Genomic DNA, 26,455 nt, shown 5'->3' with positions numbered 1-26,455 from the left:
AGAACCAACCCCTATCCTGCTTCTTCAGGTGTTTCATGTCTGCGCGTTAACCAATAAAGGGTGTAAGGGGGTGGGGGGGGGCGGTTGCCATTATCCCGTTATCTAACTAAGGCACACAAATAGTAAGTGTATTTCCTGTCAAGGTTTAAATTGACTCCGTGCTACTCGCCCCGCTCCTTGGTTCCCTAATCACTCTAAATTCCAGGTCAGAGTCCAGGAGGCAGCCTGACTGCAAAAGCTGACCTTGAAACCAGGTGACCAGGATAAGGCACAGTCACCAATGTTAACTTCCTTAACTCCTTGTGTCAAAATATGATTGGTCAATGCAAGTAACCCACTCCCCCAACCCCGCGCGCGCTCGGTCCCATTTTTACAAAAAAACCGTTTGTATAGTCTCCCTTCGGGGACGAGGTTCAGATCCAAAACCCGCTGCCCCATACGGAAAATAAAGCTTTCATTTTGAAGCTTCTGTATCTGAAGTGAGTTTATTTAGCTCCCCCGCGCCCCAACCCAACACTGTAATAATCCCAGTAAGTAGGGAGCTGAAACTGGAAGATCATTAGTTTGAAGCCAGCCTCGGCTTGGTGACAAGACCCTGTCTCAAACCAACAACATGGGGTTATTTGTGCCAGTGCTTCCAAAAATAACTGTAGAGAGGTTAAGGGAAATGGTGGTGATGTGTGTGTCTGGGTTGGTGTAACACAGGGTCTCACTTTGGCTGGACTGATACTCTATGTCCTCCAACTTCCAGGGATCTGCATGCTTCTACTTCCTGACTAGCTTGGATTAAAGGCGTGCACTACCACGCCCAGGAAGGTGTGTGTTTTTAACGCGGTTGAGATCAAGATTGATATTTGCTTTAGCGCACATATTTTGTTGTTGAAAGTTTTCATCAGTCATTCGTGAAATTTCCAAATCCAGGTTTTTAATAGCACAGGAAGAGGAAAGGGACTGTACGCACAGCCATCTCTGAGACCACAACACATCCCAGACTCTGTTAACTTGGAAAAACGGTCCCTACCCAACTATCAATACGTAGGCTTCCCAGGGTTCCTAGCAGCGCGGCTCAGAGGCATATGGGAATTGTAGTTCTAAAATTCGCGTCACAGCGCGACTCTGGGAACTGCCGCCTGCTTCACAAGCTACACGCTTGCGCAAAAGCGCTAGCGGTCGCCCTTCCCCCACTTGCAGTCGCGAGTGGGTGACAGAGCCCCCTTCTCCGCGAGCCTTGTGACCTGGAACCGTGAGTGGAAGCTAAACCCACCCAGGTATGTCTGCAAGGCCGGGGTGCGCGGGCCTGGGAGGAGGGTCGCGTCTGCGCCGGGGTGAGAGCCCCAACTTCGGCGCCTTGAGGGCTGCGGCGACCCCTGGGCGTAGGGTCGGGCCTCCAGTTCTTTTGGGAGTCTATCCCTGTGGGCTGCTCCCGGTCGGCGCGTGTGTGGTTCGGAGGAGGAACCCCCGGGCTCCAGTCTCCCTTTGTCGGGAGAAGCGCCACTGCCCGCCGTCGCGGGGCTCAGGCCGCGCCGGAGCGAGTCCGGAAGCCTGGCGGGCGCGCGCTTGACCCTCCGCGAGGGTGTGAGGGCGGGGCTCACTTGACTAGCCCCGCCCCCATGGTGGCTTTGCGGGCTCCTGAAACAACCTTGGTTCTTGGTGCCTGGTGTTTTCAGTTACATTGTCACGGAATTATCACGTCTGTCCCGTTACTTCCGGTTTGAGCACAGCGGGAACAGATTTTTCTTTTCTTTTTTTCTAAGACTGGCTTTTCTGGGTAGCTTGGGTACACCTAGAACTTGCCATGTAGCCCAGGCTGGCCTTTAATTTTAAATCTGTACACGTCCAGCTTTGCGTCTTATTTTCCTGATTAGAGTTGTGCTTTTTGCTTATTTTTTTTTTTTAAGTTTTCATACACATATATTGCCGAGGTCCCGCCTCAGCGTGAGGATGGTCCTGAGAAAGGAGTGAGTGGTGGTGGTGCTAATTCAATAATATCTGTGTCAATAGTGGATGCAAGTTGTCAGTTCTTGTGTTCTCTTGTTGTTCGATCTGGTCAGAGAAACTGAGCCCAGTCTTTTATTTACTAAAGTTACATTCGTTAGATCTTTTTACCACTGTTAATCATTTTCTAAAAAAAAAAAAAAAAAAAAAAAAAAATCCATGGTTACATAAATTCCAATTATCCCGAATCATTACCCCCATCCCCGATTCTTTGAAATAAAAAACTAGACATAAAACAAAAGTACATTTCCTTATCGCTTAAACACAGTGTGCTTTTCACAGGCAGCAAGGCATAGCTCTCTTTCGGTTTCTTACATATTTCCTCATTGCTTGAACACAGTCTGTTCTTCACGAGCAGCTGGGCATAGCTTTTGGTTTCCTGGTACAGCAGTCCCTACAGTGGCTATTTTCATATGAGAACAGAAAGGTGACAGACTACTGAGGTTAAAATGAATTTTTTTTTTTTTTTTTTTTTTTTTTTTTTTTTTTTGGTTTTTTTCAAGACAGGGTTTCTCTGTGTAGCCCTGGCTGTCCTGGAACTCACTCTGTAGACCGGGCTGGCCTTGAACTCAGAAATCTGCCTGCCTCTGCCTCCCTAGTGCTGGGATTACAGGCGTGCGCCACCAAGCCCGGCTGTTAAAATGATTTCTTATAAAGTTTTAAAATGTCTGCAGGTAAAGCAGCTAGCTCTTTCTGATATCTCTCTAGGCATTGGCCTCTACAGTCCTTCAGGTAGCAAGGAGAACAAAGTACTAACTTTTTATTTGCTTGTATGTCATCTTTTTATTCTCTCATCTGTATTGGAGAGAATCATCTCTCATCTTTATGGAGAGATTGTTGATCTTGGACATGAGGTCATGGATTACTAGGATAAGGAGATCAACAATCTCTCCATAAACGTTAGTCCACTAGCCCGCTGTCCTTTCCCATTAAACCACACTCACCTTCTAATACTATTTCTTTTTCTTTTACTTTTTCTTTTTTTAAAGATTTATTAGCTGGGTAGTGGTGGCGCATGCCTTTAATCCCAGCACTTGGGAGACAGAGACTAGGTAGATTTCTGAGTTTAAGGCTAGCAGTCTACAGAGTGAGTTCCAGGACAGTCAGGGCTATACAAAGAAACTCTGTCTCAAAGAACCAAATAATTAATAATAATAATAATAACAACAACAACAATAGTAAATTTATTTATTTAATGTATATGAGTACACCGTTGCTCTCTTCAGACATCAGAAGAGGGCACTGGGTCCCATTACAGATGGTTGTGAGCCACCATGTGGTTGCTGGAAATTGAACTCAGGAGCTCTGGAAAAGCAGCCAGTGCTCTTAACTGCTGAGCCATCTCTCCAGCTCCCATTCTGGTTCATACAGAAGCCTTCCTCCTATAAGATAAACCCATCTATCGTTTGCTTGTTTATAACTGATTCCTTCTTCTTTTCCTATCCATGCCTTTTCTTCTTGAGACCACTTTAACTCTCTGTCCTTGATATACCCAAGTTTGCCTTGGCTAATTAATGCAGCAATCATTGGACCAGAGGGTACTTGTGTCTCCTCATATAATTCCAAGTTTAAGGCCAAGACACATAATGAGTGGTTTGTACAAAGGACCATCTAGGTTTTTATGGCCTCTGTAGTTAGATTGTTTAGATCTTTTCTGTGGCCTTAAGGTCCAAGCAGAAGGCTTTTTTGTCCCTTGTCCCCCACAGCCCCATGACCATCCACCCCCATTCCTGTGAACCACATCTCTTTTATCTACTGTGGAGTGATTAGCTCTGAGTAATGGGGGAGGTATATTCCCCAGAAAGAGAAATTAAAGGAAAATAAAGAGACAGCAGATCAGCTTCAGGGCAACTGTAACCATCAGCACGCGGGATCCACAGCCAGGTGGTGCCCCAGAGGCAGGAACTCTGTCACGCCGCCCTTACACAGCCATGTTGGACCTCGCATTATATATTGTACTGTTGCTTCTGCCTAATCCTCCTTTCTGCTAGTCCCTTTATCTGCCTAGCTTGCTTGCTTGCTTGCTTGCTTGCTTGCTTTTCTTTTTTTTCTTTTTTTGGTTTTTTTTCGAGACAGGGTTTCTCTGTGTAACCCTGGCTGTCCTGGAACTCACTCTGTAGACCAGGCTGGCCTTGACCTAGTTTTATTTTTATACATGATTATAGGTATCTATATAAAAATTTAGGAACCACAAACCAGAAAATATGTTTCTTTTTGAGAGGAATTTGTTTAATATGATTATATCCAGTTGCATCCCATTTCCTGCAAATGACATAACGCCCTTCTTCTTTATTGCTGAAAAAATTCCATTATGGGGTTAGTTAGGCTCAGTGGGTAAAGGCACTTCAGCCAATACTGAAAATCTGAGTTTGAGCCCTGGAACCCATTTAGTAGGAGGAGAGACCTGGAGGACTGACTCCTGAAAGTTGTTCTCTGACCTCCACATGCACATGAAGAATTAAGAATTCTGTGGTGCATGCCATGTTTTCTTTATCCATTCCTCTAATGTTTCACGCCTGTGTTGGTTCCATAGCTGTATGTGAGCAATGCTGAAAAAACAAACAAACATATTAAGGCTCAAGTCTCTCTGATATGGGAATCTTTAGATAAAAATCTGGGAATTGTGTAGCTGAATCATATGGAAGATCTATCATTAGTCTCTGGAGTTATTAGTCAAACCTCTATACCGACCTCCACAGTGGCTGGACTAATGCATTCCCACGGGCAGTGGGTGGTCCCATTTGTCTACGTTCTTGCCAGTATTTCTTGGTTTTATGTGTTTGTTTGGTTGGTTTTGGTTTTGGTTTTTTGAGACAGGGTTTCTCTGTGTAACCCTGGCTGTCCTGGAACTCACTCTGTAGACCAGGCTAGCCTTGAACTCAGAAATCTGCTTGTCTCTGCCTCCCAAATGCTGGGATTACAGGCGTGTGTCACTGCCACCCCGGCTATGTGTTTGTTTTTAATGACTGCCATTCTCACTAGGGTGTAGTGGAATCTCAGTGTAGTTTTGATTTGTGTATCTATGATGGCCTGTGAGGCTGACCATTTTTCCTTTGGCCATTTGTATTTTATCTTTTAAGAACCACTTGTTTTGATCAGAGTTATGGTGCCTCGAAGACTGGTCTGTATTTTTGGTATTTTATCCAGTTTAGCTGTCTCTGCTGCCCACTTGGTGCCCTTCTCTGCCCAGGTATTTATTTCCCTTGCTGGTAAAGGAGCTGTCTTTTTAGTGATGTTACAAGTGAGTCATAGCATCAGTGCTTCTAGCATGATAATGTCAGATCCTTAGTTCCATGGGGGAGCGGTTGGCCATTAGTAACCCTTCTTTCCAGATCTACACATGGGCGTGTAGCAGCACAGACCCACACTTGGTGAATCCTTACTTGCTCAAGCTGTAGAAGTCCATTAGGGCAGGAGAGATAGCCGTGCTCCAGGGGCCGTGAGGTCAGTGGTTGCACTCCTTCCACATTCTGCCTTTTCTGCCCCAAGGAGAAAGGTAGCATACTTTAAGATTGGCAGGTTTTTAGGGTGGTGTCAGGAGTGTCATGGCTGGGTATGATGCTGTGTTAATCTTCCTTTATCTTTGGAGGGCTGTCAGGCATGAGCTTTGATGCTTCACCCTTAAGTAAGAAAAACTGCAGCAGGGTGGTGGTGGTGCACGCCTCTAGTCCCAGCATTCTGGGAGGCAGAGGCAGGTGGATTTCTGAGTTCGAGGCCAGCCTGATTTACAGAGTGAGTTCCAGGACAGCTAGGGCTATATAGATAAACCCTGTCTCGGGGAAAAAAACCAAAACCAAAAAAGAAAAAGAAAAACTGGATCATGTGGTTCTTAGGTCTTTGGAGTTGGTTTCTGGGAGGGATGTGGAAGAGTTTGGAACTTTGGGTTAGAAAACCCCTACAGGGATGTAGCCATTCTGCTGGGAGTAAAGACCATAACACCAAGAGAAATGTAAGGAGCCGGAGAGATGGTTCAGCAGTTCAGCATGTCTCCTGCTTTTGCTGAGGATACAGTTCAATTTTTAGCCACCATGTTGGGTGACCCGCAACCACCTGTAGCCCCAGCTCCAGGGAATCCAACATCCTCTTCTGGCCTCTTCAGGCACCCATACATAGATGGTATACACTCATAGACCTACACACATATGCAAAAAATAAAAATAAATCTTAGAGAGAAAGGAAGAGAAACACTGATAGTGAAGGCAGATAGCTACTAAGGTTTCAGAGGGAAGCAAGAACTTCTCTGAAATTGGGCTATTTATATCCTATTCTGGCCGAGAACTGGGTTGCTTTCTGTCCTAAGAATTTAAGTGAGACTGAACTTAACAGTAATGGACTAATTTGTGTGGTGGACATCTGAAGTCAGGATGGGGACAGAAAAGGGGAATTAGTGATTAAGACACTGGCTGCTCTTCCAGAGACCTGGTTTCAACTTCCAACAATTGATGGAACCTAGATGGCATGCAGACTATATCAAGGTCACTGCTTGCTGCTCTTATCCCAGAGTACTGTGAGAGACAGCGAGCAGGGTGCTGGGGTGGGGGTGGGGGAGCTGTGTGGTTTGGTGGGAAAGGGAGGGAATTTAAAGTTGTAGGCTCTAAGGCAGATGCTGAGAAAAGAGCTACAATAGTTAGAGATTAGCATCATTTAAAGAGGACCTGTGCTGCACTGAGACAATAGGAAAAGTGCTCTAGGAGCAAAGTCCCTCCCTAAGTGAAGGTTCCAGTTTATTACAAAGCACATTCACTTAAAAGGAGAGCACCTAAATTGAGGGTGCCACTGAAGGAGTCCCCTGTTTGAAAACCACCTCCTGGGGAGGTGTTTCCTCCAGGTAAGCTTGGAAGGCTGGCAGGCTGACTCAAGTTTGGCCCAGCTGGAGGCAAGTTTTGTCATTATACCAGAAGTAATTTCTCCTACCTAAGGCAGAAGGGACATATGGCTACCTGTGGCACCTATCAGCTTATCAAAGCCGTTGGCCTCCAGGCCCCTCAGAATCACAAGTACCTGTTATATGCTGCGCGTCCATGTTAGTGCCCTAGCCCTCCTCACCTTTCCAGGCTTCCCTCCTCCCAGACGCAGTGCTGGGAGGAGTGTTAGTGCTCAGGTGCGGCACTGGGCCATGTCTAGGTGTCCAAGCCGAGTTTTATTTGTGAATGGATATGTGCAACCAGCCCTCCGTGTTTGTGAGTTCTACCTCTGTGACCTCAGATCTCTCTTCTCTTTATGATGGCAGGATCCCCCTGCCTCTGCTGTTCTCATTATGCTCTCTCTGTTCTCTATCCTTGCTGTTCCTTCTTCTCCCACAGATAGCCCTGCCCATGTCCAGTCTGTTAATCTTTTTCTCTGCTCTGGACTCCTCCAGATGCCTCTGCGTATTTTCTCTCTTATGTACAATAAAAACTTTCCCCCTAATAATGGTGCAGTTGGCAGCTTCTTTACTGCACCTCCTGCACACAAAGGTGAAGTGTAAGTTGCAGTGAAGATCCCAGGATGGTGGAGATGACTGGACTGAGGGACTACAGCTGATGAAAGTTGTATGCTTGGAGTTGAGCCGGTCCAAGAGAGGGGCTGCATGAGCTGCAGGTGGCAGAACTGCAGGGGTAGGAGTGCGCTTGGAGCCTGGATGGTTTCATCGCAAGTCTCAGATGCTGGACATGTTGTGGGGTCTGGCAAAAACCCAACACCCAGGACACACCAAGGTTTCTTAACCAGAGCAACTTTATTGATTCGAACAACAAACTGACCATCTAGGGATGCAGCACGGACTTGAGAGCTGTTACTGCCACCCCCACGCTTCTGGTTGAACAGGTTATAAGTTCAAAATCCACACTCAACATGTGTAAGACAAATCAAAACCATAAGCAGGTGGGCCATCTAATATTACAGGAAAGGGTTCTTAATAATAGGTTTCTGGGAACAGGGAATAAAAAATGAGTCATGGTTTTTGTGGTTGGAACATGGAAGGAGTTGGGGGAGAAAAGAAACAGAACACATCTGCGCCCCTGGCTTGACCTTAAATGATATTCAAGCCCTAGCAAATGGGTGCTGTCTGAAGAGGGCGACACTCTGCCTAGCTTCTCCTTTCAGCCCCCACACCTCATTTTTATGTAAGCAGATCAAATCATTGGTTATCTTCCGTATACAAAGGGTTATATTGTGTTCTCATGACCATACGTTTAATAGATCCTGTTCGTTCTTGAATGAGGTTAATAAGGGCATTGGCTATATGCCCTATGAGGAGCAGTAGAAACAGAAGAGTCAGGGACCAGCAAGGGCCATAAATAGGGTTTTTAGCCTGGGAGACCAATTAAACATGTTTTGAAACCAATTCTAGAACCAACTTTCTAGCTCTCTCTCTCTCTTTCTCTCTTTTTTAAAGATGTATTTACTATTATATCTAAGTACACTGTAGTTGTCTTCAGACACACTAGAAGAGGGCATCAGATCTCATTACAGATGGTTGTGAGCCACCACATGGTTGCTGGGATTTGAACTCAGGACCTTCGGAAGAGCAGCCAGTGCTCTTAGCTGCTGAGCCCTTTTTAGCTCTCTTTATGTTAGATTTTGTTTAACCTTGGCTAAAGCATCCCTGATGACTCCAGAGTGATTAACATAGAAACAATAAATTTCTCCCAGAGCCATGCAAAGTCCCCTTCTCTGTAAAATAGCAAATCTAATCTTCTTCTGTTCTGTAGGGTTACTTCAGCTGAAGAGTCTGTCTGGATCTCTAGTTGTTGGATTGTGAAATGCAGGTGTCCCAGGTCTTTATCTTTGTGTGGGGTAAGAAAAATGATGAACAGACTGTAGCAGGAGTTTTTGATACGCTACTTTGTGCCCAGAAGCTATCTTTGTATCAGTGAATGAAAGACATACACACATTAGATAACTTGGCTACCTCAAGGTCTGGGCATTCCTAAACCTTCCCTTGCTACCCCAGGTCCAGTCGGGGAAGTGGCCAGCAGCCATTTACCTGAAATCTCACATGGCTGGTTGCTTTATCTCCTGTTGCTTCTGCGTCCCATCCTTCTACTCTTTGAGTCACGACGATTCTGTTCCTCTCTGTGTCCTGCCTGCGCAACTCAAAGGGTCCCGTCCTGTGCCCAGCCATTGGCTGTTGGCATCTTTATTGGTCGATCAAAAACCAGTTGGAGACAACGACCTTCAGCGTCTGGACACACAGATTCCCAATCGAATCAAAGCCTTAGAACCCATCTCCAACAGCAGATAGGCAAGGGGTGATACCAAAGGTGCGTGTAAACCAAGTAGTAGTGGGGCGTTTCAGCAAGCTTGGCCTGTCCAGGGGCGCAGATCAGTGAGGCAGGTTCCGTTCCTTGCACATCCTCTAGTGTGAGGGAAGCATGAGTGCAGCACAGGCAGTTTTTGTCCATCTGGTGTGAAGGAATCTGTTGGATGTTGGTGTGTTGGGTCCAAGAGTGACTAAAGTTGCTATCCCCTTATAATAAGGGGGTCTTAAATGTCAGCAAAGCCAGCAATCTTTCCTAACTTGTGGATGAATCACATTTAAGTTAAGCAAAGGTAGCCATCAGGGTGTCAAATAGGGGTTCTTCAAGTCCTTGTTCAGTGGGGTTCTTCAAGTCCTTGTTCAACACATGTCTGTTGTGAAACAGGAGTCTAACCTTCAAAACTTCTGGTTCTGGGGTTGCCAGGGACACAGACTCTAGTTTTAGTGTAGGTAACAAGTGGATGAAGATCTCCTTATTTGGATTAGGGACCCTAAAGGGCTGTCTTTGGATAGTAAACTCAGTTCCCAGGTCTCGGCCTGTCTGATATTTTCTGACACCCAGTTCTATGCTTTACTTTAGATGTCTCCTGGAGGGAATATATCCCAAGTTTTTAAGGTTATGGTTACAGGCTTACAATAGCTGGTAGCCTTGTAAGTTCTGTCGGCCTCTATGGTAATGGAGATATAAGGATCATTGTGTTGGGACCAGGAAGACCAAGTCTCACACCCCAGTTTTTTACAGCGATACCATTTTGCTCACAGTTTGATTCATAGGACATGCATAAAAAGATGATCCCCATAAAGACCTTTCAAATTCCAAATCTCTACAACTATACCAAGTAGTTCCAGCTCCTGGGGCCAGGACATTGAGGGACTGGCCCTATAGTTTCCTATCCAGCTCATAATGTGTAGAGATCTGTCTTAAAGCTAGATGACTCATTAGGGTATGTTGAGTACCCTGGTTGTGATGGAACCTGCTTTGAGTGTTCAGTACTTCTTAGTCATAAACCTTAAGCTGATAATAGTTGGGCCTAGACAGGGACTTGAAATCCCAACAGAAAAGAATCAAGACTTGGCCAGTCTTAACTTTAGTGAGCCTCTCTATCAGTGGGTCTCCAAGGGGTCTTCTTCCTCCGGCCCCGCCCCCGGGTGGGAATGATGAATCCAGGAGTGAATTCCATCAACCTTGACAGCCATTGGTTGACCAGGTGATAACATGGTATTAGGACCCTTAGGGGGGAGTCAGAGAGTCCACTTGATGCCATTTAGCCCTGACTGGTTCACCAGGCTGGAACCTTGCAGGACAGTGGGCAAGGGCATACCAGCTCTCAACTGGGGAAACACTGTCCTTGGTGTTTCGTATTACCTGAACAGACTGGAGTAAGTGTTGGTTAGATATTTTTTCAACTAACTTGGACTTCAGTCTAGGGCACATTGGAGGAGGTCTTCCATACATAATTTCATGAGGAGTCACTCCTTGATGTAGGGAGTATTTCTGACTCTTAGAAGAGCAAAGGGAGGAGTGCTGCCCAGTCTAGGCAGTCTGTGTGGTTTAGTTAAGGTCTTCTTTAAGGTCTGATTGAGTCTTTCTACCTGTCCTGAACTGGAGGAAGAAAACAGGTAGGGGTGATATACAGTGAAGTTTCCAGTTAACCCCAAGGCTCCACTTACACCCTGTACAACCTTAGATATGAAGGCTAACCCTAGCCCTGAGTCATGGTTTTTGCAGTTGGAACATGCAAGGTATTTAAAAAGAAAAAGAAAGAAAGAAAGAAAGAAAGAAAGAAAGAAAGAAAGAAAGAAAGAAAGAAAGAAAGAAAGAAAGAAAGAAAGAAAGAAAGAAAGAAAGGGAAAAGGAAAGAATAAAATAAAATAAAATAAAGCAAAACAAAACAAGAAACAACAGGTCTGCACTCTTGACTTGGCCTTACATGGTATTTAAGCCCTAGGAAATGGGTGGCTGGTCATTTCAGCTTGGGATTTGGTATTTTCCCCCTGGGTTTGAATCTGGCTTTGGCATAATCTTTTCTTGTAAATAACCCATTCCTCCCTTTTAGAATAGAGGTTTGCCTTAGCCGGGCGGTGGTGGCACACACCTGTAATCCCAGCACTCTGGGAGGCAGAGGCAGGCAGATTTCCGAGTTTCCAGCCAGCCTGGTCCACAGAGTGAGTTCCAGGACAGCCAGGGCTATACAGAGAAACCCGGTCTCGGGGGGGAAAAAAAATCCAACAAACAAACAAAAATAGAATAGAGGTTTGCCCATGCACTGTGTATTAGAAGTATGGAACCTGTGGATTTGTTTTTTGTTTTTTCTATACAATTTCTCTGTGTAGACCAGACTGTCCTGGAACTCACTCTATAGACATGGCTAACCTCAAACTCGGGAATCCACCTGCCTCTGCCTCCAGAGTGCTGTGATTAAAGGTGTGTGCCACCACACCCAGCTTCAGTTTATACTTTGAACAGGGTTAGAACTGTTTTTTTATTTGTTTATTTGTTTGTTTGATTTTAATGGGGACTTCTGAAGGTATATTGAATGAATGTGTTTTGTATCGTGAAATGGCCATGAGCCTGTAGGGACAAGAGTCAGAAGGTGTGGCTTAAAATGTGTTTGCTGGGTTGACAAGTGGCAGACTTGTAATAATTAATACTGTCCACTAGACTGCTGAGGTATGCTCTTTTGCTGTGTATTGTAATGCTAAATTGCTGAGGCCCTGGTTGCCCCAGAAAATCTACCTGTACACCAAGTAAACCTTGCTCCTTAATTTAAAACTATTGGTTGAATAAAGATGCTGACAGCCTGTAGCTGGGCAGAAGAGAGAGGGGTAGGTGGGGTTTTGGTTCTAGGTAATGTCATGATGGGCTATATTCAAAATGTGAGCCCAAGTAAACCTTTCTTTAAGTTACTTTTGTCAGGTAGTCACAACAGTGAGAAAAGCAACCAATACTCTTACCAGCTAAAATTTAGGTTCCTGTTGTTAGTGCAAAACCAAGGTACTTGTGTGAAGGCTTCAGGACCCGGATTAAAGAGGCAGGTGGATATTTGTGAGTTCAAGGCCAGCCTGGTTTACAGGATAGCCAGGGCTAATCTGTCTCAAAACAAAACAAAACAAAACAAAATGAATTGAGTTGGCATTTTGGTGGGGATTTCCTTGAATCTATATATTGCTTTTGGTAGGATGGCCATTTTTACTATGTTAATTCTATCAATCCATGAGCATGGGAGCTCTTTCTATCTTCTGATATCTTTTACAGTTTCGTTCTTCAAAGACTTGAAGTTTTTTACTTGAAATCTTTTACTTGCTTGGATAGAGTTGCCCCAAGATGTTTTATATTGTCTGTGGCTATTGTGAAGGGTGAAGTTTCCCTGATTTTTTCCTCAGTCCATTTGTCATTTGTGTATAAAAGGGCTGGTGATTTTTTAAAATTAATCCTGCATTCAGCTACTTCACTAAAGGTCCTTATCAGCTTAAGAATTCCCTGGTAGAATTTTTGGGGTTGTTTATGTATCATCTGCAAACAGTGATGCATTGACTTCTTCCTGTTGCCCCTTGATCGCCTTCAGTTTTTTTACTGCTCTAGCTAGAATTTCAGGTACTATATTGAATGGGTGAATAGTGAGTGAGTGGGTGAGTGAGTGATTAGTCTTGTCTTGTTCCTGATTTTAATGAAATTGCCTCGAGTATTCTCTCCACTTAATTTGATGTTCACTATAGGCTTGTTGTAAATTTCCTTTATTATATTTAGTAATGTCCCTTGTATCCCCAATCTCTCCAAGACTCATCATAAAGGGGTGTTGAATTTTCTCAAAGACTTTTTTGGGATCTAATGAAATGACCTTTTTTTTCTTTCAGTTTGTTTTTATGGTGGATTATATTGACTGATTTCCATATTCCTGCATCTCTAGAATAAAGCCTACTTGATCATGGTGGATAACCTTTTTGATGTGTTCTTGGATTAGATTTGCAAGTATTTTGTTGAGTTGTTTTTATTTTTATTTTTCTTCCATCTGTGTTCATAAGGGAAATCAGTCTGTAATTCTCTTTCTTTGGTGAATCTTAGTATGGTTTAGGTATCAGGGTGACTGGCCTCATAAAATGAATTTGACAGTATTCCTTCTGTTTCTATTTTGTGGAATAATTTGAGGCATATTGCTGTTAACTCTTCTTTGAAAGTCTGGTGGAATTTGCTAAAACTGTCTGGCCTTGGACTTCTTTTGGTTGGGAGACTTTTAATGGCTGCTTCTATTTACTTAGGGGTGATGGATCTATTTAAGTTGTTTATCTGATCTTGGTTTAACTTTGGCAAGAGGTATCTATCAAGAAAATTATTGGGATGGAGAGATGGCTTAGCGGTTAAGAGCACTGACTGCTCTTCTGAAGGTCCTGAGTTCAAATCCCAGGAACCACATGGTGGCTCACAACCATCCGTAACAAGATCTGAAGACAGCTACAGTATACTTACATATAATAAGTAGATCTTAAAAAAGAAAAAAAAGAAAATTATTTATTTCTTAAAGATTTTCCAACTTTGTGGAATACAGGTTTTTAAAATATGACCTAATGATTCTTTGGATTTCCTCAGTATTTGTTGTTATGTCTGCCTTTTCATTTCTGGGTTTGTTAATTTGGATAATCTCCCTATACCTTTTAATTAGTTTGGATAAGGGTTTGTCCCTTTTTTTTTTTTTTTGTTTTTGATTTTCTTAAAGAACCAACTCTTTGTATCATTGGTTCTTTGTTTCTATTTCATTGATTTTAGACCTCAGTTTAATTATTCCCTGTTGTCTATTGTTAAGTCTCCAGTATGAGATCTCACTAATTTCTTTATGAAGGCAATTAGTATTATGAGCTTTCCTCTTAGCTCTGGTTTAAGATTGTGTATATTGTGCAATCATTTTCATTGAATTCTAGGAAGTCTTTAACTTCTTTTTTATTTCTGCCTCAGTAGTCATTCAGTTTCCATGAGTTTGTAGGTTTTTTATTGTTTCTGTTATTGTTGAAAGCCAACTTTAATCTATGGTGGTCTGATAGATGCAATCAGCTATTTTAATTTTCTTGTGTCTGTGATACTTGCTCAGTGACAGAATGTGTGGTCAGTTTTGGAGAAAGCTCCATGAGGTGTTAAGGTATGTTTTGTGTGTGTTTGGATGAAATGTTCTGTAGATATCTGTCAAGTCTATTAGGCTTATAACATGTTAGCTCCAGTGTTTCTCTGTTTAGTTTTGTTTGGATAACCTGTCCTTTGGTAAGATTGGGGTATTGAAGTCTCCCGCTCCATGTGTGAGGTCAGTGTGTGATTTAAACTTTACTGTTGTGTCTTTTACAAATGTGGACACCATTATACCATGGTCCAGCCCAGTGGGGTTCAGAACCTGAAGGAGGTTGTGTGGAATGGGCGAAAGAAGACTTGGACCAACAAGTGCAGCTCACACACTCCAGCACTGAGACACCTCTGGCCCCCTTTATTTATTTACATTCATTTTCTCATTTTCTCACGTACAGTCTCCTGGAAGAACTTCCTATGTCTAACAATGTGCACACTCTACTTTTCCCTTCCTTCTTTTTCTTAGTCTCCACGGTTTCCTGCTAATCCATAATATGTACCAAGGAAGAAGAAACATGCTTCAACAAGCAGTTAATATCTAACCCAGCACACTGGTACTAACCAAGTGACCAGTTAATATCTAACCCAGCACACTGGTACTAACCAAGTGACCAGTTAATATCTAACCCAGCACACTGGTACTAACCAAGTGACCAGTTAATATCTAACCCAGCACACTGGTACTAACCAAGTGACCAGTTAATATCTAACCCAGCACACTGGTACTAACCAAGTGACCAGTTAATATCTAACCCAGCACACTGGTACTAACCAAGTGACCAGTTAATATCTAACCCAGCACACTGGTACTAACCAAGTGACTGTGGATGGTAGCAATTGCGGTTACAGTACAGAGAAGTGATAGACTACATACCCAGGGAATCCTGATTTAATTATTGGCACTAAGCATCTCCCTATATCCTAATCAGGAGATCTAATTCTCCTAATACACAAGGCTTTCAGCAGATGAGTGACTGAGTCAGTTACTGGACCTTGCTTGGCTCTCCTCTTAACATTCCTATTAAGTCTTGGAACCAATGATCCAGTAAGACCTTTCTAACCTTTTAATAACCATCTTGCTGTTGTTTGGACAAATCAGTGGGCAGATTGTTGTCAGAACTAAGTTCTCATCAGAAGAAAACATCTGAACTTTAGCTGATGAGCCCAGGCCAGGGTCTTGTGTTAACCACATCACCATTATTAACCAACAGGAGTAGTGATCTGTTCCACTCCCATGATGCTCAGAGACAAATAAGAATGACTCACAGTACCAGCTGTCTTTTTCTGATTCTGGGGAAGCATCTGTCACAGACAAAGTGAAAGTAAAGCCAAGAATGCAAACACAAGGCAAAGGTGGCCCAAACGTCCCCTCAGGAAAGGACAGAAGATGCTGCATGAATATGCCCACAGGTCCTTGCTGTGTGGGGACCTAATGCTCAGGCCTTGCCATAGGAGAGCAGTCTGCATCACACCCATGTGCCTTTCCCAGCAGAGGCCTTTGTGTTTGGGACATAAATGTTAAGAATTGGCATGCCATTTTGGTGGATTTTTGCTTTTGAGTATGTAGTGTCCTTCCTTGTCTTTTGATTAATTTTGGGTGGAAGTCTATTTTGTTAGATAGTAGAATGGCTACACCAGGGGCTGGAGAGATGGCTCAGCAGTTAAGAGCACTGAATGCTCCTCTGAAGGTCCTGAGTTTAATTCCCAGCAACCACATGGTGGCTCACAGCCATCTGTAATGAGATCTGATGCCCTCTTCTGGAGTGTCTGAAGACAGCTACAGTGTACTTACATATAATTCATAAATAAATCTTTTTAAAAAATGGCTACACCAGCTTACTTCTTGGGTTCATTTGTTAGGAAAATCTTTTTCCACCCCTGTACTCTGAGGTCTATGCTTGATTTTAAGGTGTGTTTATTGTGTGCAGCAGAAGGAGGGACCCTGTTTTTGCAGCCATTCTGTTAGTCTCTGTTTTTTATTGGGGAACTGAGAGCTGTCACTGACCAATGACTGTTAATTCCTGTTACTTTGTTGGTGGTAGTAACTTTGTTGGGTGTGTGTGCTTCCCTTCTTTTGCTTTTGCTGGTGTATATTATCATGGATATAGTTTAGTTCCTTGGGTTGGAGTTTTCTTTCTACTATCCTATGTAGGGTTGGATTTGTAGATAGGTATCGTTTAAATTTGACCTTATTATGAAATGTTTTCTCATAATTATGGTAGTTGAAAGTTTTGTTGGATATAGTAGTCTGGGCTAGCATTTGGTCTCTTAGAGTCTGCAGGACATGCAGTTCTGCAACTTTGACAGTCAGCAGGTTAGTTCTCATCCACATTGACTGTAGATTTTTGAATGTGGTAACAGGCACCTAAGTTACCAATGTGTAGAACTTGCTTGGTGAATCCTCATCCTCATTACATTTTCTGGACAAGCGCACTTGGATGCAATACGGAACACTCCTTACTCCCTTGGCCCAGACAGCTTTATTGAGCCTGGTGTCAGTGCGCACATCTGGTGTCCCCATTTCCTTCATGGCAAACGTCCGAATTTCTTTGTCCAAGGGGTGTGCTTCTTGAAGCCGGCTTGGCGGATGCGCCTGTGAATATTGTTAGCATGTTCTTGGGTCTCCGCTTCACTGATGGCAGAATGGCCCTTTTTCTCGACATCCTTCTTTGTGGGAGCCATTCTGTTAGGCCCAAGTTAGAAAGGAAGGGCGAGAGGGATTGTGTCTAGGTCTGCCTTTATATGTTACTTGTTCTTTTCCCCTTGCAGCCCTTTTTTTTTTTTTTTTTTTTTTTTTTTGGTTTCAAGACATGGTTTCTCTGTGTAGCCCTGGCTGTCCTGGAACTCACTCTGTAGACCAGGCTGGCCTCGAACTCAGAACTTCGCCTGCTTCTGCGTCCCAAGTGCTGGGATTATCTAATAGTTTTTCTTTGTTTTGTATGTTTGGCATCTTGGTTATTACGGGGCAGCCCCAGTTATCTGGTGTTTATTATGGGGCAGCCCCAGCTATCTGGTGTTTATTTTTTTAAGGATAGATTTATTTATTTATTACATATAAGTACACTGTAGCTGTCTTCAGGCACAACAGAAGAGGGCATCAGATCTCTTTACAGATGGTTGTGAGCCACCATGTAGTTGCTGGGATTTGAACTCATGACCCCCAGAAGAGCAGTCGGTGCCCTTAACTCTGAGCCATCTCTCCAGCCCCTCTATCTGGTGTTCTGAATGCTTCTTGTATATTTATAGGAGGCATCTCCTTCTTTAGGTTAGTAAAATTTTCTATGATTTTGTTGAAAATATTTTCTGGGCTTTTGAGCTGGGTTTCGTCTCCTTCTATACCTATTATTCTTAGGCTTAGTCTTTTTATAGTGTCCTAGATTTCCTGGATGTTTTGTTTTAGGAATTTTTAGATTTAACTTTTTTTTTTTTTTGGACTGATGTATCTGTTTCTTCTTTGTATCCTCAGTGCCTGAGATTCTCTCTTCTGTCTCATATCTTCTGTTGGTGACGCTTGCATCTGTGGTTCATGCTCACTTACCTAGACTTTCCGTTTCTGGAGTTCCCCCAGTTTGTGTTTCATTTGTTGCTTCTACTTCTGTTTTCAGGTCTTGAACACTTTTTAACTGTTTGTTTTTCTTGGCTCTCTTTAAGGGGTTCCTTGTTTCTTTAAGGACCTCTATCATCTTCATAAAGTTGGTTTTAAGGTCTTTGTCTTGTGCTTCAGCCGTGCTGGAATTTTTTGGATTCTGTTTCTCTCTGGTCTTCTGGCCTGTGTGACCTGTGGTTGAGCAGGGAGCCTCTCCCCAGGTTGGGGACTGGAACTTCTAGTGGTTGGCCTGGTCTCTTGTTGAACAAAGGGTCTCTGCCTGAGACGGGCTGGAATTCCGACGGTCTGCGTGACTTCTGGTCCAGGAGAGAGTTGACTGCCTACAGAGCAGGGCTATGGCCAGGAGGGCAGAGGGATAGGGTAGGTGGCCTCGCCAGTCTTCTGTGTGTGGGTAGACCAAGGGAACCAAGAGTGTAGGTGAGGTCCTTGGGCAGGGTAGGCAGGCTGGGTAGAGGGCAGCCTACCTAGTCATCTGGTGGGTGTGGCCTGTGATTAGGCAGAGGGTATCTGCCTGAGGGAGCAGAGAGCTGGCCCACCTGGTGTTCAAGTAGGTGTAGCCTGTGGTTAGGAAGCCCATGTCCTTTATTTAATATTAACTTTTGTTGTTTTCATTTATATATGAGTTTGTCTTGTTTGTATCCTCCATGTGTGCTGGTACCTGTGGAAGCCAGAAGGCATCATATCCCCTGGAGTTGAAAGTCTGGCGTGGGTGATGGGAACTGAACTCCAGTCCTCTCTGTGGAGGAGCAGGAAATGCTCTTAATCCTTGAGTGTCCGTTCACCCCTCCGTTTTGTTTTTTGTTTTTTTTTTATCATAAAGAAAATAGATAAAGTTTATGTGACAGGTGTTTTGTCTGCGTGTATGTCTGAGCATCACTGTGTGCCTGTCATCTGAGGAATCTCCTGGAACTGGAGTTACAATTGTCATCTGCCATGTGGGTGCTGGGAATTGAACTATGGTCCTCTGGAAGAGCAGTGAATGTTCTTAAGCCACCTCTCTAGTACCCAAAGGGGGTGGAAAATAATATACAACAACTATAATAAAGTGTCCTGGATCATTCTAGATATTGTTAATCTGTGTCTTCGTTGCTTCATTTTAGAATTTTGTTTGGTTGGGCACGGTCTTGCCCCGTAGCCAGGCTGTTGATCCTGCCGTAGCCTGTCAAGTACTACCACACCCCCACACCCAGCTGCATTCCCTTTTTCTTGGCTGGTTTGGTTAGTTTTATTGGTGATGGTGATTTTTCTCCGTGTTTCCTGGATCAGCCTCTGCTCCCACCTTCCGCTTGCACTCTCTCACTCCACAGCACTCAAGGTTAGGGTGGGAACTGGGGTGGGAATGAGCTAAGGTCATTAACTGAACGCATTTAGCCAGGGCTTCTGGTATTGTATCTCATTCCTACCATTCCAGCACTTGGTAGGCTGAGGCAGGAGGATCTTGTGTTTGAGGTTAGCCTAGGCTAGATGCTGAGATTCTATCTCAAAAAGTAAATAAAAGGAGCTTGTTAGGGTGGGAACTCTCTCTTAATTGCTTTAGTAGCTCTTTCTTAGTTATTCTCACTTAATTCCTTGCTGGGAGCTGGTTTAAGGATCCTATCAGGTCAAGCATGCTAAGAATTCTTTCAGTTTCCCAGGCAGGGTGGTGCACACCTTTGATCCCAGCACTCGGGAGGCAGAGGCAGGTGGATTTCTGAGTTCGAGGCCAGCCTGGTCTGCAGAGTGAGTTCCAGGACAGCCAGGGCTACACAGAGAAAAAACCCTGTCTCAAAAAAAAAAAAAAAAAAAAAACAAACAACAACAACAACAAAAGGATTCTTTCAGTTAGTGTTTTGTTACAGTGGCAAATGCCTGAGAAAAACAGGTCAAAAGAGGATTTATTGTGGCTCCTGGTTTCAAGAAATGCCCTCTTGAGCCCATCTTTTAAATCTCTGGTAACACTGACTATCACAGTGAGATGGGTGGTAGAGTCTGCTTATCTCTTCTCACCTCCTGGCAACCAGGAAGCAGGAAGACAGGAAGGGGCCAGAGACACGGTTTATCTTCTAACCTGCTTCCTAAGTCCCACCCACTATTTTCCACTAATGCCATCAGGAAAGTCCACTGGGGATAATCTATGGGTGAAGGGGCAGCCCTCCTGAGCCAGTGATTGATATTGGGGTGGGGGCTGGGGGCCTTTGGTTCCTGAGCCTTTCGGGGGTTACCTCATAGCCAGACCTTGACAGCCACAGATCTGCACTCCAAGCCCTTAGCATTCTTCCTTTTTTTTCTTGTAATTTCTGTCTTTGCAATTTTTGTCTTTGAAGTTCCTTATTTCTTCATTCATATTTGCCTTTTACATTAAAGACTAGTGTTGGAATAATAGTTGCTTTTAATTACTAACAGCAGCCTCAGGAGTTGGGGGTTCTGGGTTCTGTTTTGTCTCTTGATCATAGGCTGTCTTTTTTTTTTTTTTTTTTTTAAACAAAACAAGACAGGATTTCTCTGTGTACCCCTGGCTGTCCTGGAACTCAGTCTGTAGACCAGGCTGGCCTCGATCGAACTCACAAAGATCTCTGCCTGCCTCCTGAGCATGTGCCACTATCACCTGGCATCAGATGGGATGTCTTTTTTTTTTTTTTTAAAGATCTATTTATTTTATGTATATGAGTATGCCGTTGCTGTCTTCAGACACACCAGAAGAGGGCGTTGGATTTCATTACAGATGATTGGGAACCACCATGTGGTTGCTGGGAATTGAACTCAGGTCCTCTGTAAGAGCAGTCAGTGCTCTTAACCACTGAGCCATCTCTCCAGCCCAGATGGGATGTCTTATTCCTGCCTTTGTGTGTGTATATCATCACATTTGGTTGAAAGCAGGCATTGCCAGCATGTGGCTATTTTTCAGGGGTGTGTAGTAGTCTGAACAGACCATTGTAGGTATCATGTAGGTCAGATCCATAATAACAAGGTTCCTTTTCTTTTCTTCTAGTTGTGCCTTTGTGCATCTGTGCCTTCACCCCCAACCCAGAGCATGATGGGGTCCCAGGTGAGTTGTCTGCATAGCACTCATTTGTTCTTTCATTTCACTCTTGGAATGTTATATTTATAGAAACTGAACTAGAAAGTGTGATGAGTTAGATCAGGGCTAGAAAGCCGGGCTCAGTGGATGAAAGCCCTTGCACAGGCCTGAGCACCTCACTGTGGGTCACAGGGATTCACCCCACACCAGCATCTCGAGTGCTCTGAAGGGTGGAGACAGAGGATTGCTAAAGCTTTCTCGAAGTCTCACTCCATGGTCAGTGACAACTCCATCTGTCCTTGACATTTTGGGGGGAGTCCCTCAGGTTTTAAGGGGCTGACAGCAAAGTACAGGCAACTCTCGAATTATGTGTTTAGAGCAGTCATTCATAACCTCCCTAAAAACATTGATTATGTACAGTGTTCTCCCTGTATATATGCTTGTACACCAGAGGAGGATGCCAGATCCCACTATATATAGATGGTTGTGAGCCACCATCTGGATGCTGGGAATTGAATTCAGGACCTCTGGAAGTTTAGTCAGTGCTCTCAACCTCTGACCCATCTCTCTAGCCCCCTACTACTGCTGTACACACAGTTCCAAATCTTGTAGTGACCCCCAAACATAAAATTATTTTTGTTGCTACTCCATAACTTTTTTCTACTGCATGTAAGTTATTAATGTAAAAATTATGTAAATATCTGTGGCCTTGGGCAACCCTGTGAGTCATTCGACCCACCATCCTTTCTGAGGTTGTGACCCCACCCCCCAGGTTGAGAACCACTGATTTAGATGATGACCCTGAGTTTCTGATCTACCTCTCTCCAGGGACCTGGGATTACAGGTATGTGTCACTGTCCCTGGTCCACGCTGTGCTGGGGATGGAACCTGGGTTTTGTCTATGTTAGGTTAGCAAACATTCTACTAACTGAGCTGTATCCCCAGTCCAAGCATATTAGTCAGTTCTAAAGACATCTTAGTTGCTTCCAAGTTTTGACAGTTAATGTACAGGTTTTTGTAGAAGCTTAAGTTTTCAACTGAACCACACAGTAAAAACATGCCCAATTTTGTAAGAAACTATTAAACTAACTTCCAAGTGACTATACCACTTTGCATTCCCAGAACCAATTAGTGAGAATGTGCTCCCATATCCTCACCAGCATTTGGCATGGCCAGGATTCTAGATTTGTTCACTTTGGTGAATACATAGCAGGATCTTGTTACAATATTCAATTCTCTGACATGCTCCCACCTTCCTATGTGTGAAGTGACCAGATCTACTGCTTATTTTTTAGTCAGGTGGTTTGTTTAGTTGAGTTTTAAGAATTATTCATACATGGTAAATACTTTTTTTTTTTTTTTGAGACTTGTAGCCCAGCCATCCTGGAGCTAGCCATGTAGAGCAGACTGTCTTCAAACTCAACAGAGCAGATCCTGCCTCTGCCTCGCCTCCCAAGTGCTGGAACTAAAGATGTGTGCCACTGTACTTGGCTACTTTACATTTTCTAATTTTAGCTAGGCATGGTGGTCCACTCTATGTCAACTTGACACACAATCATTTGTCCTTATGCTTAATTTCCAAATGAAAACAAATACCAGGTCATAATTATGCCTAACACGATAGAACTATCTCTGGTACACTGCCAACACATTTATAAATTTTCATATAGGTGGCAGAGTCTCTTGAGGGACATTATTTTAGTTTCTCTACCTTAATCACTGATAATTGCTGTTACATTGCATAGTAAAAAAAAAAAAAAGAAGGGGCTGGAGAGATGGCTCAGCGGTTAAGAGCACTGACTGCTCTCCCGAAGGTCCTGAGTTCAAATCCCAGCAACCACGTGATGGCTCACAACCATCCGTAATGAGTTCTGACACCTTCTTCTGGAGTGTCTGAAGACAGCTACAGTGTACTTACATATAATAAATAAATAAATCTTTAAAAAAAATAAGGAAAGAAAACAAAAACGCATTCTTAACAAAACAAGAAACACTCAAGTCAATCAAAATCCTTTCTGCAACTGGTCATGTGGCCTTATCTGGTATTTATCACTGCTTTCCTCAGCTGATCAGTTGTATTTCCTCCACCCTCAGCTAGCAGGTCATGGCCCTCTTCCTGGAAGAGTGACTCATATTTTGATTCCTGAGGGGAATGTTCCCTTTGTCATCCTGCCTGGGTTAGGCTGGTATAGTTTCCCATTGACTTTCATCATAGGACATGGTAGCAACAAGAGAGGCCCTAAAGGATCTTCTACACTCCAGATCTAATCTTTCTTACCTCCATTGGGAGGGGCAATCCAAATCTCTTTTTAGTAATCTGAACTCGTCACCTCTCCTAACACTGTCACTTCTTTCGTAGTCTGCTGGTTTCTGGCATTAGAAGCCTTCAGGAGGAAGTCTGCTTCAGCTGAGTGAGATATTTGTTGTGTCTCACTGCAAGAGCACTTCCCCCATCTGGAACCAAAACTTCTATGCCAACAGAACTTAAGGTCAGAGGAACAGGAAGCAAAAAAACTCCTAGTGGGTCACTAAGTGTGTTAGTAAGTGGAATTATTCCATCTTCTACCCCTTGATTCCTGGACCTATGGATCTTGGCTTTGGGAAAAAAACATAGCATATCTTGGACACTGATTCAAAGCATATATTGTCTTCAGGAGAACCCTGCTCTAACCCTCCATGGTGCTGCCACCTAATTGTCATTTTAACGGTGTCTTCAAAGGCCATTCCATCTTTCTATCAGGCTAGCTGCTTCAGGATGGTGGGGAACATGGTAAGGTCAGTGGATTGCAAGTCATGGGCCCATTGTCATGCGTCTTTGGCTATGAAGTGAGTTCCTTAGTCAGAAACACTACTGTGTGGAATACCATGATGGTGGATAAGGCATTCTGTACGTGCACAGATGGTGGTTTTGGCAAAAGCCTTATGTGCAGGAAAGGGTAAATCTATAACCAGACTAACTAAATACCCATTCAAAGCATTGTCCTTTTCACAGAGGAAGTAGTTCAGTGTAGTCGATCCTTCACCAGGTCACTAACTCGTCACCCCACGTAATGAATGGTACCATATCTGGGGCTCAATATATTGATCTCTGCTGTGGGAAGATCTGGTATTCAGCAGCAGCTGTAGCCAGATCAACCTTAGGAGTGGAATTCCGTGTTGTTGAGGTATGCACTGTAGCCACTTTGTTCATGTGTCCATTGGGGAACAACAGGGATGGCTGGGGAAAGAGGCTGACTGTCCACAGGACAGGTCATTCTGACTGCTTGGCTATTGAATACCTCCTCTGCTGAAGTCACCTTTTTTTTTAAAAAGATTTATTTATTATATGCAAGTACACTTCAGACACCCCAGAAGAGGGCATCTTGTTATGGATGGTTGTGAGCCACCACGTGGTTGCTGGGATTTGAACTCAGGACCTCTGGAAGAGCAGTTGGTGCTCTTAACTGCTGAGCCATCTCTCCAGCCCTGAAGTTACCTTTTGATGGGCATTTACATGGAACACAAAAATCTTCACATCCTTTACCCATTTGGAGAGGTCAATCCACATCTTTCCCAGTTTTCTTTCTCACCAGTTCTTCGACCATGCTCTTTAGAAGTCTCTGCCATCCAGCCAGTCCATTGGCTATCTAGCCCATTTCAGTGAACAATCACACATCTGGCCATTGTTCTTCTCAAACAAAATGTATGATGATGTGTACTGCCTGAAGTTCTGCCTACTGTGACAATTTGCCTTCACTGCTGTCTTTCAGGGTGGTCCCGGGGGGGTTGTAATGCTGCAGCTGTTCACTTCTGGGTGGTGCCTGCATAACATGCAGAGCCATCAGTAAACCAGGCCCTAGTCTTCATCAGTCAGCCAATCATAGGGCACACGTCGTGAGCCAACAGGTGGCGTGCCTGGCAGTAGACAGCACTGTAATGAGAGTGAAGCCATAGGCATGTGGACAGCTTCGAGAACCTTGTTCGTGCATTCAGGACCTGCTCAGACCTGACTGTGTATACACCACTTCCTTTGAGCATGGATTGCTGCTGTGCCTGCCCTATGATGGCGTGGTGCATCAGATAGCGCCCAGCTCATGACAGGCAGTGCTCAGGTCACATCGTAACTTGGTGTCCCCTTATCAGTCATTCTGTTCTTTTTTTGGGGGGGGGATTTGGTTTTTTCAAGACAGGGTTTCTCTGAATCGCCCTGGCTGTCCTGAAACTTACTCTGTAGACCAGGCTGGCCTCGAACTCAGAAATCTGCCTCCCAGAGTGCTGGGAATCATTCTGTTCTAAGGCCAATTGCAGACCAACATCTGTCTCTCAAAATAATAGTTGTCTGCAGATAATGCCTTGCTCCAAAATCCCAAAGGTTTCTCTGTGATTCACCTACAGGGGACTGCCAAAGGCTCCAAACAGCATCCCTGTCTGTCACTGGCACCTCAAGTACCATCAGGTCTGCTGGATCATATGGTCCAAGTGGTAGAGCAGCCTGGAACTGTTGAAGGGCCTTCTGTCCAGGCCTCATACAAAGCTAGCAGCTTTCTGAGTGACCTGATATATGGGTGGGAGTAATCCACCCAAGTGAGGAATATGCTGTCTACAGGATCCACAGACCCACTAAACACTGTGCCTTTCTTGGAGGTGGGAAGGGCACTGCAGTAACTTACCCCTTACCTTAGAATGAATGTCGGCATGCCCCACACCACTGGACTCCCAACAATTTCACCGAGGTAGAAGGCCCTTGAATTATAGTTGGATTTATTTTCTGTCTCTGATGTGCATATGTGTTACCAACAAGTCTGAAGTGGTACCTTCTGTTCACTCTGTCCAATCAGCATGATGTCATCAACATGGTGAACCAATATTTTGTGGAATAGATGATCAAGATCCAATTGAAAGCTTAAGGCCAAGCATGGTGGCACATTCTAATCTCCACTTTTTGAAGGCAGAGGCAGCTGGGTGTGAGTTTAAGACCAGCCTGGTCTCCAGAGCAATTTTCAGGACAGTCGGGTTACACAGAGAAACTCCTGATTCGGGGTCGGGAAATCCAGCTGAAAAGAAATTATTTCTGGTGGTCTTATGGACAGATGCTGAGAAAAAAGGGCATTTACTAGACCAATAATTGCAAACCATGTGCTAGGAGATGTGTTAATCTGCTCAAGGACACCACACCTGGTGGTAGGAACACCACCCTGCATCTTTCAGGTCCTTAATGGTGGCACTCATGTATGCAGTCCCTCCAGGGAGGTGCTACTGGTTTTGATTCACTAGTTTCCCTAACAGAGGCAGTTCTATAAAGGTTTCCAGTTAGCCTTTCAAACCATAACAGCCCTCAGTGCACAGGTCTGGGAACCATTGTGAGAATCCGGTCAACTTCTAAGTATATGTATCCCAGTTATACATTCTGGAGCTAGGAAAATAGCCAGAGGATGAGTTTGGGGACCCAGTTGGACTTCAACCAAAACTCTGTGAATCATCTGACCTCCATATGCTCCTACTCCTACTTTAATTGGAGGACAGCGATGT

General features: G+C 44.0%; 1 protein-coding gene across 3 annotated transcripts in view; it reads left to right on the top strand.

The window, feature by feature from the left end:
* Positions 1–1,112: 1,112 nt before the first annotated feature.
* The window catches only part of Zfp1 (ZFP1 zinc finger protein), a 38,645-nt gene continuing 13,302 nt past the window's right edge, over positions 1,113–26,455 (top strand). The window contains exons 1-2 of one of the 3 annotated variants that reach the window (XM_052166308.1): positions 1,113–1,268; positions 20,918–20,974. In XM_052166308.1, the coding sequence (XP_052022268.1) occupies positions 20,960–20,974 (15 nt within the window). In that variant the 5' untranslated portion in view covers positions 1,113–1,268; positions 20,918–20,959. Of the gene's footprint in view, positions 1,269–20,917; positions 20,975–21,719; positions 21,792–22,882; positions 23,437–26,455 lie in introns of those variants that run through there. The other 2 variants (XM_052166309.1, XM_052166306.1) reach the window with 2 other exon arrangements.

The sequence above is a fragment of the Apodemus sylvaticus genome, chromosome 21 (genome assembly GCF_947179515.1).
Source record: "Apodemus sylvaticus chromosome 21, mApoSyl1.1, whole genome shotgun sequence".
In the NCBI taxonomy this organism is placed as follows: Eukaryota; Metazoa; Chordata; class Mammalia; order Rodentia; family Muridae; genus Apodemus; species Apodemus sylvaticus.
The sequence above is the reverse complement of the archived record's forward strand: the minus strand, read 5'-3'. Positions and strand labels throughout refer to the sequence as shown.